General features: G+C 40.3%; 1 protein-coding gene across 13 annotated transcripts in view; it reads left to right on the forward strand.

The window, feature by feature from the left end:
• Nucleotides 1-17,005, forward strand: part of LOC141914281 (uncharacterized) — a 160,936-nt gene that overhangs the window by 141,245 nt on the left and 2,686 nt on the right. For 4 of the 13 annotated variants that reach the window (XM_074805554.1, XM_074805556.1, XM_074805553.1 and 1 more), the window contains 4 exons: nucleotides 7,518-7,631; nucleotides 12,588-12,701; nucleotides 14,147-14,260; nucleotides 16,601-16,714. In XM_074805554.1, coding sequence (XP_074661655.1) covers nucleotides 7,518-7,631; nucleotides 12,588-12,701; nucleotides 14,147-14,260; nucleotides 16,601-16,714 — 456 coding nt within the window. Of the gene's footprint in view, nucleotides 1-2,363; nucleotides 2,738-2,785; nucleotides 2,805-2,951; nucleotides 3,392-3,518; nucleotides 3,866-4,056; nucleotides 6,756-7,517; nucleotides 7,632-12,587; nucleotides 12,702-14,146; nucleotides 14,261-16,600; nucleotides 16,715-17,005 lie in introns of those variants that run through there. The other 9 variants (XM_074805558.1, XM_074805562.1, XM_074805559.1 and 6 more) reach the window with 9 other exon arrangements.

Raw genomic sequence — 17,005 nt, forward strand, 5'->3', positions numbered from 1 at the left:
TTTTCTTGTTTTTAGTCATGGATCTTTGTCGATTGTGTGGAAAAAATGCGAAACCTCCGGATCGTCGTCCTATCGATAAAAATAATTTCAAAAGCCATGTGAAGGAGTTGTTCAACATTGATTTTGATGATGATACTGAACAGTACCCGATATATATCTAATATGTGTCGTGTCAAATTACAAAAATGGCGTAAGAACAAAAACGTTAAAAAAACTGTCCCTGTGACTATCAAATTAAAACAATGGACATGTAAACCACTGGTTAATTCCAAGTCTGGACGGCGACGTATTTGTAGTCAAAATTTTATCGATCGATTTTCCATAATGTACTGCTGCCATTCCATTTGAACTGAATTTAAATACTCGATGGTTAATCACTTCAGTCATAGCCTTTTCCAAATATATAGTGTTCCTGCGAAAATAATAATAATGATTATTATTTTAACATGTACTTATCTGGATTTTTTATATTATGTTTATATATTATTTTCTGTATTCGTTTATTATTTTATAACCTAAAAGGATTGTATTGATTATAAAAATAAATGTAAAAAATACCTGTATGTGTGTTTTCTCGTGTTCAGATCGCAGTCTCTGGTCAGCTGAGCCTGAGAAGTAGCTATATGAAAAAGAAAAGGAAAGAATAAAGTGCCTGCAATTAGGTGGAAACTATTCCGATATTTCATTGATTCAAAAGGAATAAAACTCACTAGAATCGGCCGAATTAGTTGATCCTGATCCAGAGGATTCCCTTAATATTTCCGTATCGATCTGAACCAATTCGTCACAATCAAAGAATAGTTCGTCAAAATCGTCATCATTTATAATTTCGTTGACAACCGTTGCCATTTTAATACAGCGGAAAGAACCGATATCACGATTGATAAAACACTATATCCGTTTGAAGCGATGTAGAGATCGCACAATGATAACGAAAAAGTCCAAAAATGTTAGTAGTATATTCAACGTTTCGTCTATGTCCTAATAGTCATCTTCAGAAATAATGAATACTAAAGAAATTATGAGAGATATATACAGTCCAGAGACAAAGAGACTAATTCAAGTAATCACAGATGATACAAACTAAAGGAAAATTAACGTAGAAACAGTTACACGCTAAAACAGATTAAAGAGAAGCAGTTAAGAGACAAACTAGGGGGCACTTAAATTTAAGACAATTGTGAATACAAGTTGATCGACTAAAATTGATGAGGGGAAATCAGGTTTGAGTTTAACCAGTTTACAGAGGAATTTTTATATAAGTTTATTATGGGATGAAAAACCGATATTCGGAAACAACTGAATTATTACGTAGATTCCCGATCTCGCTGGTTATCGCTTATCGGCGCGTTACGTAACAAAGCGCTCGCCGACGAACCGTTATCGGCTTTAGGGCAATTACAACGCACATTCGACAAGAGCTGCACAATAGCGTCCGAATTCCATCTCATCACACTTCCCTGGTATAATGCAGACCTGGCCAATCAAGTTGCTTGTTGATTAGGCACTACAATCGCCCGCACTCATCGCCCGTCCAACAAAAACCCTACACATGCTATCACATCAAACAAGCCCACCTGAACCGTGACGAGTAGGTCTACGATTGTATCCATGACTTACTTTTTTCGAGAATCGCTTCCCTGTGTTTCCCTTTAAATCCTGAGAATTTAACCGCAAACAAACCATCGGAGTCATCTTTGGGGGTGGCGAGTGCCGAATACCATACCCCAGTTACCGGATCCCAGGCCTGTAAAATATTCTCCATTCTTTTTTTCTGCGTGCGCGTCCTCGCCCTACTGCATAACTCTAACAAGTGTGCGCGGTAAGCGGCCAATGCAACAGGAGCGTTAAGGCAAAAAAATGTTACTAATTGTTTCTCCTACTCGGCCGGGTACGTGTACATCTATTAAGTATGAACTGTAATCAAATTTGCAGTCAGTTAATTTCTATATTTCAGGTCTGTTTTTGTTGTTCCGAGGACAGGCCTACGTATAGGGAAGCTACGTAAGGAATGGGGTAGTTCCTACGTGGGCGACCGGAAGCCCGAAATGAGAAACAAGGAATTAATTATCTTTCGCCTTAACAACGTCGTGTACTCTGATTGGCTCGCCAGAACGAAACGCGCAAAATCGCGAACGCGTCTTTTTGCAGAACGCGTTTAAGTCGCGATTTTTGCAGCGAGAGACGCGCTTAAGGCGCGTCTCTTTTGTTAGCTTTGTGGACGCACCAAAATACTTAGTCGCGATTTAGTCGCAGCCACAAGGGAGGTTTTATCTAGGCTGTACCGTATATATATATATATGTATATATATATATATATATATATATATATATATATATAGTTTTATAAACGCCAACTTATCGGGACATGCGTGATTCTGAGACTCGGAGTATTGGGGCCTCTCTGTCGTATTGGGTCATTTTCTATTTATTGGGACTAGGACCCAATAATTTTGGCCCCAATTATTTAGCTGATGTGGTTAGCACCCATACATTATTATATCGTATGTGGCAGAAACGCATATTGGGTCGTTGAGTAGCGACACAACACCCCTCTGGTGGTGAACTCCGGAAACGTTATGTATGATTCGACCAATCAGATTTGATATATATCTATCGACCAATCAGATTGATTCGTATGACTCGACCAATCAGATTCAAGGATCACATCAACGTGGCGGCCATTATCGTTGTTTCGATTCGGAATTATGTTTAGCGTTTATGCACGGCTTGTTGGGTAAGTACTATTGATAAATGAAATCTTTTTGCTCGTATCAACTGAGTTAGTTACCTAATCGTCGGTGGTAAGCTTTTTATAATCGGATGGGCTTATATCAACGTGTGGTTTGTGAAAATATCCGATCGTGAAACTAAACCACTGACAGGTTAGGCTATCGTTAACTAGCCTAACGTTAACAATAGATTCATTGAATGTTCTTTGAATAATTCAATTCAGCAGGCCAATTCTATGTCACTGAACAGTTGCCAAACAATACACCCATGGACCGTAGTAGGCCTAAACAAACCGGACATATTTGGGGCGACTTTTACTCTTGATTTCGTTCGTTTGGCATGATATTTTAATTCAGGCTTTTAGGCCTACCGCAGGTGTAATCAGGTCGGCACCGGTAGTCCAACACAGTCACAGCCAATTTATCTTGGGGGTGTGATTGTGAAGAGATAGGCCTAGGTCTATGGTGGAACTTTTAGGCTTATATTGGATGGCATAACTAAGGATTCACATCGGAGTGCTCCGTAGTTAGGAGTGCTCCCTAAGCCGGCTTTTGGCAGTAGTTAGCACAACTGTGGAGTCGGAGAAACCAATATGGCATCTCATTCAAAGAGCGGCTGTAATTCAAGCCCAAACTATTGACATTTTGACCAAAAGAAAGTAAGATTTTTGGCTAAAAGTTACTGATTTTTGTTTCCCAAAAAATTTTTTTTCCATTAGGCCTAGGCCTATTTTCCAACTTTTTCAGTATGGGCCGTTTTCATCCCTGATCATGTATATATTTTAGCTACTACTCAATTGCTTTAGGCCTATAAAGTAATTCGATAAGCCTACAAGTCGTGTGGAAGATTCCAATCAATCCGCAGTTGAACCACATGGAGAGTCTTATGACAGATAGGCCTATGAGTCAGCTTGCCGCAACCGATGGTAAATCAGTTTAGTTATTCCATATCTTTTTAGCCCACTTGGAACTGGTCTAGTACCTAGCCGTTGGTTGTAGGGAACCGGTATTCGGTAACAACGACTGGTATTCAGACTAACTTGGAACTTAAGACCTTAAGTTGATTTTATTGGGAAATATAAGACCAAGATCTAGTAACGTGTCGTATAGGCCTACGGCTGAGTGTTTATGTGGTAGGTAGTTTAACTTGTACAGTCGGGTATTGGATGGTGCTGCCATCTTGGGTCCGGATGGTAGTCCGCAGGCAGAGGGGAGTCGTCTTCCAGAGTTGTTTAGCCAGTCGAAAACTGGTTGTTCGGGGAGACAGTCGTAATAAAACTACTGGCATATTCTATCAGTCTATGCTTTTTATTTTAATCTCTAGTTCTCAGGAGCAGGAGTTGGAGTCTTCCAAGGCGGAGTGTGCTGGCGTGTCCACCGTACACGTCCGCTGAAATAGTCGCTACTGTTCGTTCCTCAACGAGAGGACCGACATCCCTCGACATCGATCGTGCGAGAAGCTCGCTAAGGGGGCGCTGCTGTTTGTCCCTCAACGAGAGGATCGACATCGATCGTGCGAGAAGCTCGCTAAGGGGCGCTGCTGTTCGACCCTCAACGAGAGGATCGACATCGATCGTGCGAGAGGCTCGCTAAGGGGCGCTGCTATTCGACCCTCAACGAGAGGATCGACATCACTCGCATCGGTCGTGCGAGAAGCTCGCTAAGGGCGCGCTGCTGTTCGACCCTCAACGAGAGGACCGACATCGGTCGTGCGAGAAGCTCGCTAAGGGCGCGCTACTGTTCGTTCCTCAACGAGAGGACCGACATCGCTCGACATCAATCGTGCGAGAAGCTCGCTAAGGGGGCGCTGCTGTTCGACCCTCAACGAGAGGATCGACATCGATCGTGCGAGAAGCTCGCTAAGGGGCGTTGCTGTTCGACCCTCAACGAGAGGACCGACATCGCTCGACATCGGTCGTGCGCGAAGCTCGCTAAGGGCGCGCTGCTGTTCGTTCCTCAACGGGAGGATCGACGTTGCTCCAAATTGATCGTGCGAGAAGCTCGCTAAGGAGACGCCGCTGTTCGATCCTCAACGGGAGGACCGACATCGATCGTGCGAAAGGCTCGCTAAAGAGACACCGCTGTTCGATTCTCAACGGGAGGACCGACATCGATCGTGCGAGAAGCTCGTTAAGGAGACGCAGCTGTTCGATCCTCAACGGGAGGACCGACAGCGATCGTGCGAGATGCTCGCCAATGGCGCGCTGCTGTTCGACCCTCAATGAGAGGACCGATGTTGCTCCAAATTGATCGTGCGAGAAGCTCGCTAAGGAGTCGCCGCTGTTCGATCCTCAATGAGAGGACTGACTTCGCTCGACTTTGATCGTGCAAAAGGCTTGCTAGGGAGACGCCGCTGTTCGTTCCTCAACGGGAGGACCGAGATCGATCGTACGAGAAGCTTGTTAAGGAGACGCCGCTGTTCGACCCTCAATGAGAGGACCGATGTTGCTCCAAATTGATCGTGCGAGAAGCTCGCTGAGGAGTCGCCGCTGTTCGATCCTCAATGAGAGGACTGACTTCGCTCGACTTTGATCGTGCAAAAGGCTTGCTAGGGAGACGCCGCTGTTCGTTCCTCAACGGGAGGACCGAGATCGATCGTGCGAGAAGCTTGTTAAGGAGACGCCGCTGTTCGTTCCTCAACGGGAGGACCGAGATCGATCGTACGAGAAGCTTGTTAAGGAGACGCCGCTGTTCGTTCCTCAACGAGAGGACCGACATCGCTCGACATCGGTCGTGCGAGAAGCTCGCTTAGGGCGCGCTGCTGTTCGTTCCTCAACGGGAGGACCGACGTTGCTCCAAATTGATCGTGCGAGAAGCTCGCTAAGGAATCGCCGCTGTTCGATCCTCAACGGGAGGACCGACATCGATCGTGCGAAAGGCTCGCTAAAGAGACGCCGCTGTTCGATCCTCAACGGGAGGACCGACATCGATCGTGCGAGAAGCTCGTTAAGGAGACGCCGCCATTCGATCCTCAACGGGAGGACCGACATGGATCGTGCGAGATGCTCGCTAATGGCGCGCTGCTGTTCGACCCTCAACGAGAGGACCGATGTTGACCGATGTCTCCAAATTGATCGTACGAGAAGCTTGCTAAGGAGTCGCCGCTGTTCGATCCTCTACGAGAGGATCGACTATGATCGTGCAAAAGGCTTGCTAGGGAGATGCCGCTGTTCGTTCCTCAACGGGAGGACCGAGATCGATCGTGCGAGAAGCTCGCTAAGGAGGCGCCGCTGTTCGATCCTCAACGAGAGAACCGACATCGCTTGACATCGTTTGTGCGAGAGAGACGTGTCTACCGTTCACGTTCGCTTAAGAGAATGCCGCCGTTCGGTTCTCAACGCGGGAACCGACGTCTCTCGACATTGTTCGCGTGGGAAAGACGAGTCTAGTGTCCTCAACACGAGGGCCGACAACGACCGATAACGTTTGTGTAGGGAGTTCACTGAATTAAGCACTGTTGTCCGTTCTCAACGCGAGTACCGACGTCGACCGACATTGACCGTTTTACTGTTACAGAGAGTGGAAGTAGAAGGGGACGTCTTGGCAACAAGTTCCGGGCAAAAGCAGAACGACCCTGAACAGCAGCCGCCGGTCCCCTAAGAGGGATTGGAGTGTTTCGGCTGCGACATTTAGTTCCGCTATTTAACGTACATTGTCGCTGATTGGCTGATTTACGCCGCACATGCGCACGGAGGTGCGCAACTTAGAAAATTCAAGGAAAGTGTAGAGAACAGAGTTAGAGAAAATAGAGCGGCTAGAGCGAGACTCAAACCCGGGCAAGTAAATTACTAGCGCAGCGTCATCCCACTAGATCACCGAGCTCGTGAAAACCAACCGAATGTTTTCAGATGCAAGATGGCCGTTCTGTTTCCTATTTTGTACCAAAAAAATGTCAATTTTGGCCTCAATTTCAACTAGGCCTACTACTCAATTGCTTATGCATGTTCATATTTTTTATTTTCATAGGAAGATGGACCACCGCGTTCGGTACGAGTCGTGCAGAAGATTCCAATCAATCCACAGGTTAACCACATGGAGAGACATGACAGATGAGTCAACATGACAGATTGACATTGACATTTCCACCAAGTACTAACTAATCACCTAAAAGGACCCATTAGGCCCAATGTTTGTTAAAGTCTATCATACTGAATGTATATAATTCATCACCTAGGAATCCCCGAATTGAGGGAAATCTATGATAGAATGTATTGTTATTACACAGCAAACCCACAGTTAGATTGGTCTGGTAAAATCTATCATATGGATTATTATGTACTATAAGACAAAGGACCCAATAGGTCGGTACAATCTATCATGTGGAATGTATTAGTTATTACACAGGAAACCAGCTGTTTGATCGACCCAATAGATAGGTACAATCTATAAAATGTAATAGGCCCTATATCATTTATAAAAATATATTAATGTAATTGATTTAATGTATTTATATACATGTATCTACCCTAGATACATCTTGTACCCAAAAACTGAGCTTGGTCAGAATCAACATGGTTGACTGGTGGCCATTTGTGTTCGCTGAAATCAGCACTTTCCTACTCATTTTTGAAGTTTTCAAGGGAATTTTGAAGACACTGATCGAATTACCTTGATCTATCAGATCGTGTACTCGAAGGTTCCATCAGCATGAGAGAAATTTTGGGTCAATCGGATGCAAGATGGCCATCCTGTGACCTTTTTTCGTACCCAAAAAATATCAATTTTTGTCTCAATTTCAACCACTACTCAATTGCTTATGCATGTTCATATTTTTAATTTTCGCAGGAAAATGGACCACCGAGTTCGATACAATTGGTGTGGAAGATTCCAATCAATCCGCAGTTGAATCACATAGAGAGAGTCTTATGGTAGATACGAGTCAACTTTCCGAGACCGATGGTAAATCAGTTTAGTTATTTCATACCTTTTTAGCCCACTAGGGACTTTAGACCGAAAGTCGATTATTTGGGATATTTCTCTAAAACTTTTGAACACATACTGTAGGCCTACCTGAATTTGATCATCATACTACCAGTGAAACTGGTATATTGTGGGTTGACTGTAAATCAATTTTAACAATATGTTTCCGTGCCTACCATTTGAAATTATAATCAAATCATCAAAAATCAATGGTTCGTAGGCATGGAAACTCAGGACGCATATTGTTAGAATTTCAAAAATGGCTTATTTTTAGCCTACTTGGGAGTCCCAGCGGGCTATTGCGTTCACTTTTTGTCCGTCCGTCCGTCCGTAGACGGAATCCAGTTATTTTGGGAAGTTTTGAAGACGCTTCAAGGTAACGTCTTGATATTTGGGTTACACGTGTATCTACCCTAGACACATCTTCAGCCCAAAAACTGACCCTGTCAGAATCAAGATGGCTGACTGGCAGCCATTGTTGTTCGCCAAAATCAGCACTTTTTACACATTTTTGAACTTTTTGAGGGAAATTTTGAAGACGCTTCGATCAATTACCTTGATCTTTCGGATATATGTGAATCCCCCCAGGGCCCATCAACGAAACAAAAATTGGGTCGGTCGGACTCAAGATGGCCGTCCTATGACCTTTTTAGTGCCCAAAAATGTTAATTTTTGCCCGAATTCTGAGTCCTGTAGCTTCCTACTGGTTTACCATTTCTCAATGCAATTTGTGATGGGTATTCTTTGGAAAGGGATGTTTTATACCTCAGACAGGTATTTTTCATCAGCCAATTATGACACAATTGGCGGCCATCTTGGTGTCACCAGTACTCATTCGTAAGTGGGAAAAAGTTTTTCCACATTATATTGATACCTAAGCGTATTTTGCTACCACAATCAATTAGAAAGTTGTAGCTCATAACGTGTTCTATGATTGTGGTGAGTTTCAAGGTAATTGGATTTCGTATATGGCCACCAGGGGGCGTTGAATAATACAATATCTTAGCATTTCTTTATTATATTCGTACCTATGCATATTTTGTAACCACGATCAATTGGAAAGTTGTAGCTCATGACATCATCTATGATTGTTGTGAGTTTTAAGGACATTAGTTTTTCTATATGGTCACCAGGGGGCGTTGAATAGTAGAATAACTTAGTATTTCCTTATTATATTGGTACCAAGGGCGTACTCTTTTATGACCTCCGAAGTCTCCGTCCGAAATCTCCGGTTGGCTCCACACAAAATCCGAATCACACCACCTCGACAGATAGGAGGTTTCGGAGACTCCAAAAAGTCACGTGACCAATAAAAGAGTACGATTGGAGGCAAACGGATTCTTCGATCTGATAAAAGAGTTCGCTCCTAGGCATATTTTGTTACCATGATCAATTGCAAAGTTGTAGTTCATGACATGTTCTATGATTGTGGTGAGTTTCGAGGTCATTGGGTTTTGAATATGGTCACCAGGGGGCGTTGAATAGTAGAATGACTTAGTATTTCCATACTAAATTGGTAACGAGGCATATTTTGTTATCACAATCAATTACAAAATCGTAGCTGCTGACATGTTCTATGATTTTGGTGAGTTTCAAGGTCGTTGGTTTTTGTAAATGGTCACCAGGGGGCGTTGAATATTGAAATTGTTAGATTGTTGAGCATTTGAAACCATTTCCCAAGTGGGCATGGTGTCCCTGGACCCCTAGTTTCTCATTTCAACATGCGAAAATGAAAACTTTTTGGCAATCTTTCAATACAGCGTAAAATGGATATAAAAACAATGGTTTATTAAAACTGCACAGTTTCACTGGTCGTATTAAAACCAATTAGGCGTATGTGTTCAAAACATTAATGTATAGGCCTATTAATGTATATTATTCATCACATAGGAATCCCCGAATTGAGGGAAATCTATGATAGAATGTATTGTTATAACACAGGAAACCCAGAGTTAGATTGGTCTGATGGTAAAATCTATCATATGGATTATTATGTACTATAAGACAAATGACCCAATAGGTCGGTACAATCTATCATGTGGAATGTATTAGTTATTACACAGGAAACCAGCTGTTTCATGGACCCAATAGATAGGTTCAATCTATAAAATGTAATGGGCCCTATATCATTCATAGAAATATATTAATTTAATTGATTTAATGTATTTATATACATGCATCTACCCTAGATACATCTTCTGCCCAAAAACTGAGCTTGGTCAGAATCAACATGGTTGACTGGTGGCCTTTTTTGTTCGCTGAAATCAGCACTTTCTTACTCATTTTTGAAGTTTTCAAGGGAATTTTGAAGATTCTGATCAATTACCTTGATCTATCAGATTGTATACCCGAAGGGTGCATCGGCATGAGAGAAATTTTGGGTCAATCGGATGCAAGATGGCCGTCCTGTGACCTTTTATCGTACCCAAAAAATGTCAATTTTGGTCTCAATTTCAACCACTACTCAATTGCTTATGCATGTTCATATTTTTAATTTTTACAGGAAGATGGACCACCGAGTTCGATACAAATTGGTGCGAAAGATGCCAATCAATCTGCAGTTGAATCACATAGAGAGAGTCTTATGACAGATATGAGTCGACTTTCCACAACCGATGGTAAATCAGTTTAGTTATTTCATACCTTTTTAGCCACATGAAATGGACTTAAGCGGGTTATCGCATCCGCTTTGTGTCATTGTCCCGAGCTTGACAGAATCCAGTTATTCTGATACATTTTGAAATCAGCACTTTTAGACATTGTTTGAACCTTTTTAGCCCACTTGGGACTTTAGTCCCAGTGGGCTATTGCGTTCACTTTTCGTCCATTGTCCGTCATAGCGTACGTCCGTCCGTAGACGGAATCCAGTTATTTTGGGAAGTTTTGAAGACGCTTCGATGTAATGTCTTGATATTTGGGTTACACATGTATCTACCCTAGACACATCTTCAGCCCCAAAACTGGCCCTGTCAGAATCAAGATGGCCGACTGGCAGCCATTGATGTTCGCCAAAATCAACACTTTTTACACATTTTTTAACTTTTTGAGGGAACTTTTTGATCTTTCGGATGTATGTGAATCCCCCCAGGGCCCATCAGCATAACAAAAATTGGGTCGATCGAACTCAAGATGGCCATCCTATGACCTTTTTTAATGCCAAAAAATGTCAATTTTGGCCTGAATTCCGAGTCCTGTAGCTTCCTACTTGTTTGCCATTTCTCATTGCAATTTGTGATGGGTATTCTTAAGAAAGGGATGTTTTATACCTGAGACAGGTATTTTTGATCAGCCAATTATGACGCAATTGGCGGCCATCTTGGTGTCATCAGTACTCATTCCTAGGTGGGAAAAAAATTTTCCACATTATATTGATACCTAGGCGTATTTTGTTACCACAATCAATAAGAAAGTTGTAGCTCATAACATGATCTATGATTGTGGTGAGTTTCAAGGTCATTGGTTTTGTATATGGCCCAGTGTGCATTGAATAATACAATATCTTTCCATATTATATTCGTATCAATGCATATTTTGTAACCACAATCAATTGGAAAGTTGTAGCTCATGAAATCATCTATGATTGTGGCAAGTTTTAAGGACATTAGTTATTCTATATGGTCACCAAGAGGCATTGAATAGTAGAATAACTTAGTATTTCCTTATATTGGTACCTAGGCTTATTTTGTTACCATGATCAATTAGAAAGTTTTAGTTCATGACATGTTCTATGATCTAGTATTTCCATATTAAATTGGTAACAAGGCATATTTTGTCATCACAATCCATGAAATCATTCCTCCTGACATGTACCATGATTGTGGTGAGTTTCAAGGCCATTGGTTTTTGTATATGGTCACCAGGGGGCGTTGAATATTGAAATTGTTAGATTGTTGAGCATACGGAAACATTTCTCAAGTGGGCATGGTGTCCCTGGACCCCTAGTTCAAGTTTTCATGGGAAATATTGAAAACGCTTCGATCATTTATCTCAATTTCTCTCATTCGCAGTAAATAACTTGGCCTCATGACTTGCTCTAACATGAATTGCCCTAAGATTGTGGTGAGTTTCTAGGCATTGTTTATGTTCACCGGTGGCGTAAATTAGCCGAAGAATATGGTACTACAGTATATTAGTACCTAGACATATGACGTTGTTACCACAAACAATTGCATGTTGTGCCAGTGCATGAAATGCCCTATGGTAATGGTGATTCTTGACATTTCCAGATTGTTCAGTATTTCACCAAGTACTAACTAATCACCTTGAAGGACCCATTATGTTTGTTAAAGTCTATCATGCTGAATATAAAATATTTATCACATAGGAATCCCCCAGTTTGAGGGAAATCTATGACAGAATGTATTATTATAACACAGGAAACCCACAGTTAGATTGGTCTGGTAAAATCTATCATATGGATTATTATGTACTATAAGACAAAGGACCCAATAGGTCGGTACAATCTATCATGTGGAATGTATTAGTTATTACTCAGGAAACCAGCTGTTTGATGGACCCAATAGATAGGTACAATCTATAAAATGTAATAGGCCCATTATCATTTATAGAAATATATTAATGTAATTGATTTAATGTATTTATATACATGTATCTACCCTAGATACATCTTCTGCCCAAAAACTGAGCTTGGTCAGAATCAACATGGTTGACTAGTGGCCATTTTTGTTCGCTGAAATCAGCACTTTCTTACTCATTTTTGAAGTTTTCAAGGGAATTTTGAAGATTCTGATTAATTACGTTGATCTATCAGATTCTATACCCGAAGGGTGCATCGGCATGAGAGAAATTTTGGGTCAATCGGACGCAAGATGGCCGTCCTGTGACCTTTTTTCGTACCCAAAAAATGTCAATTTTTGTCTCAATTTCAACCACTACTCAATTGCTTATGCATGTTCATATTTTTAATTTTCACAGGAAGATGGACCACAGAGTTCGATACAATTGGTGTGAAAGATTCCAATCAATCCGCAGTTGAATCATATAGAGAGAGTCTTATGACAGATACGAGTCAACTTTCCGCAACTGATGGTAAATCAGTTTAGTTATTTCATACCTTTTTAGCCCACTAGGGACTTTAGACCGAAAGTCGATTATTTGGGATATTTCTCTAAAACTTTTGAACACATTGTAAGCCTACCTGAATTTAGCTTCATACTACCAGTGAAACTGTTATATTGGGGGTTGACTGTAAATCAATTTTGACAATATGTTTCCGTGCTTACCATTTGAAATTATAATCAAATCATCAAAAATCAATGGTTCGTAGGCATGGAAACTCAGGACGCATATTGTTAGAATTTCAAAAATGGCTTATTTTTTCTCATTTCAACATGCGAAAATGAAAACTTTTTGGCAATCCTTCAATACAGCGTAAAATGGATATAAAAACAATGGTTTATTAAAACTGCACGGTTTCACTGGTCGTATTAAAACCAATTAGACGTATGTGTTCAAAACATTAATGTATATTAATGTATATTATTCATCACATAAGAATCCCCGAATTGAGGGAAATCTATTATAGAATGTATTGTTTTAACACAGAAAACCCACAGTTAGATTGGTCTGGTAAAATCTATCATGTGGATTATTATGTACTATAAGACAAAGGACCCAATAGGTCGGTACAATCTATCATGTGGAATGTATTAGTTATTACACAGGCAACCAGCTGTTTGATGGACCCAATAGATAGGTACAATCTATAAAATGTAATAGGCCCATTATCATTTATAGAAATATATTAATGTAATTGATTTAATGTATTTATATACATGTATCTACCCTAGATACATCTTCTGCCCAAAAACTGAGCTTGGTCAGAATCAACATGGTTGACTGGTGGCCATTTTTGTTCGCTGAAATCAGCCCAGTTTGAGGGAAATCTATGACAGAATGTATTGTTATAACACAGGAAACCCACAGTTAGATTGGTCTGGTAAAATCTGTCATATGGATTATTATGTACTATAAGACAAAGGGCCCAATAGGTCGGTACAATCTATCATGTGGAATGTATTAGTTATTACACAGGAAACCAGCTGTTTGATGGACCCAATAGGTAGGTACAATCTATAAAATGTAATAGGCCCATTATCATTTATAGAAATATATTAATGTAATTGATTAAATGTATTATTATACATGTATCTACCCTAGATACATCTTCTGCCCAAAAACTGAGCTTGGTCAGAATCAACATGGTTGACTAGTGGCCATTTTTGTTCGCTGAAATCAGCACTTTCTTACTCATTTTTGAAGTTTTCAAGGGAATTTTGAAGATTCTGATTAATTACCTTGATCTATCAGATTCTATACCCGAAGGGTGCATCGGCATGAGAGAAATTTTGGGTCAATCGGACGCAAGATGGCCGTCCTGTGACCTTTTTTCGTACCCAAAAAATGTCAATTTTTGTCTCAATTTCAACCACTACTCAATTGCTTATGCATGTTCATATTTTTAATTTTCACAGGAAGATGGACCACAGAGTTCGATACAATTGGTGTGAAAGATTCCAATCAATCCGCAGTTGAATCATATAGAGAGAGTCTTATGACAGATACGAGTCAACTTTCCGCAACTGATGGTAAATCAGTTTAGTTATTTCATACCTTTTTAGCCCACTAGGGACTTTAGACCGAAAGTCGATTATTTGGGATATTTCTCTAAAACTTTTGAACACATTGTAGGCCTACCTGAATTTAGCTTCATACTACCAGTGAAACTGTTATATTGGGGGTTGACTGTAAATCAATTTTAACAATATGTTTCCGTGCTTACCATTTGAAATTATAATCAAATCATCAAAAATCAATGGTTCGTAGGCATGGAAACTCAGGACGCATATTGTTAGAATTTCAAAAATGGCTTATTTTTTCTCATTTCAACATGCGAAAATGAAAACTTTTTGGCAATCCTTCAATACAGCGTAAAATGGATATAAAAACAATGGTTTATTAAAACTGCACGGTTTCACTGGTCGTATTAAAACCAATTAGACGTATGTGTTCAAAACATTAATGTATATTAATGTATATTATTCATCACATAGGAATCCCCGAATTGAGGGAAATCTATTATAGAATGTATTGTTTTAACACAGAAAACCCACAGTTAGATTGGTCTGGTAAAATCTATCATGTGGATTATTATGTACTATAAGACAAAGGACCCAATAGGTCGGTACAATCTATCATGTGGAATGTATTAGTTATTACACAGGCAACCAGCTGTTTGATGGACCCAATAGATAGGTACAATCTATAAAATGTAATAGGCCCATTATCATTTATAGAAATATATTAATGTAATTGATTTAATGTATTTATATACATGTATCTACCCTAGATACATCTTCTGCCCAAAAACTGAGCTTGGTCAGAATTAACATGGTTGACTGGTGGCCATTTCTGTTTGCTGAAATCAGCACTTTCTTACTCATTTTTAGCCCACTTGGGACTTTAGTCCCAGCGGGCTATTGCGTTCACTTTTCGTCCGTCGTCTGTCCGTCCGTCTGTAGACGGAATCCAGTTATTTTGGGAAGTTTTGAAGACGCTTCAAGGTAACGTCTTGATATTTGGGATACACATGTATCTACCCTAGACACATCTTCAGCCCAAAAACTGGCCCTGTCAGAATCAAGATGGCCGACTGGCAGCCATTGTTGTTCGCCAAAATCAGCACTTTTTACACATTTTTGATCTTTTTGAGAGAAATTTTGAAGACGCTTCGATCAATTACCTTGATCTTTCGGATATATGTGAATCCCCCCAGGGCCCATCAACATAACAAAAGTTGGGTCGGTCGGACTCGAGATGGCCGTCCTATGACCTTTTTAGTGCCCAAAAATGTTAATTTTTGCCCGAATTCTGAGTCCTGTAGCTTCCTACTGGTTTGCCATTTCTCATTGCAATTTGTGATGGGTATTCTTTGGAAAGGGATGTTTTATACCTGAGACAGGTATTTTTCATCAGCCAATTATGACGCAATTGGCGGCCATCTTGGTCTCACCAGTACTCATTCGTAAATGGGAAAAAGTTTTTCCACATTATATTGATACCTAAGCGTATTTTGGTACCACATTCAATTAGAAAGTTGTAGCTCATAACATGTTCTATGATTATGGTGTGTTGCAAGGTAATTAGATTTTGTATATGGCCACCAGGGGGCGTTGAATAATACAATATCTTAGCATTTCTTTATTATATTTGTACCTATGTATATTTTGTAACCACAATCAATTGGAAAGTTGTAGCTCATGACATCATCTATGATTGTTGTGAGTTTTAAGGACATTAGTTTTTCTATATGGTCACCAGGGCGCGTTGAATAGTAGAATAACTAAGTATTTCCTTATTATATTGGTACCTAGGCATATTTTGTTACCATGATCAATTGCAAAGTTGTAGTTCATGACATGTTCTATGATTGTGGTAAGTTTTGATGTCATTGGGTTTTGAATATGGTCTCCAGGGGGCGTTGAATAGTAGAATAACTTAGTATTTCCATATCAAATTGGTAACGAGGCATATTTTGTTATCACAATCAATTACAAAATCGTAGCTGCTGACATGTTCTATGATTGTGGTGAGTTTCAAGGTCATTGGTTTTTGTATATGGTTGCCAGGGGGCGTTGAATATTGAAATTGTTAGATTGTTGAGCATTTGGAACCACTTCCCAAGTGGGCATGGTGTCCCTGGACCCCTAGTTGAAGTTTTCAAGGGAATTTTGAAGACTCTGATCAATTACCTTGATCTATCAGATTGTATACCCGAAGGGTGCATCGGCATGAGAGAAATTTTTGGTCAATCGGACGCAAGATGGCCGTCCTGTGACCTTTTTTCGTACCCAAAAAATATCAATTTTGGTCTCAATTTCAACCACTACTCAATTGCTTATGCATGTTCATATTTTTAATTTTCACAGGAAAATGGACCACCAAGTTCGATACAATTGGTGTGAAAGATTCCAATCAATCCGCAGTTGAATCACATAGAGAGAGTCTTATGGTAGATATGAGTCAACTTTCCGCAACCGATGGTAAATCAGTTTAGTTATTTCATACCTTTTTAGCCCACTAGGGAACGAAAGTCAATTTTTTTGGGATATTTCTCTAAAACTTTTGAACACATACCTGAATTTGATCTTCATACTACCAGTGAAACTGTTATATTGGGGGTTGACCGTAAATCAATTTTAACAATATGTTTCCGCGCCTACCATTTGAAATTATAATCAAATCATCAAAAATCAATGGTTCGTAGGTATGGAAACTCAGGACGCATATTGTTAGAATTTCAAAAATGGCTTATTTTTTCTCATTTCAACATG

The sequence above is a fragment of the Tubulanus polymorphus genome, chromosome 12 (genome assembly GCF_964204645.1).
Source record: "Tubulanus polymorphus chromosome 12, tnTubPoly1.2, whole genome shotgun sequence".
NCBI classification, from domain to species: domain Eukaryota; kingdom Metazoa; phylum Nemertea; class Palaeonemertea; order Tubulaniformes; family Tubulanidae; genus Tubulanus; species Tubulanus polymorphus.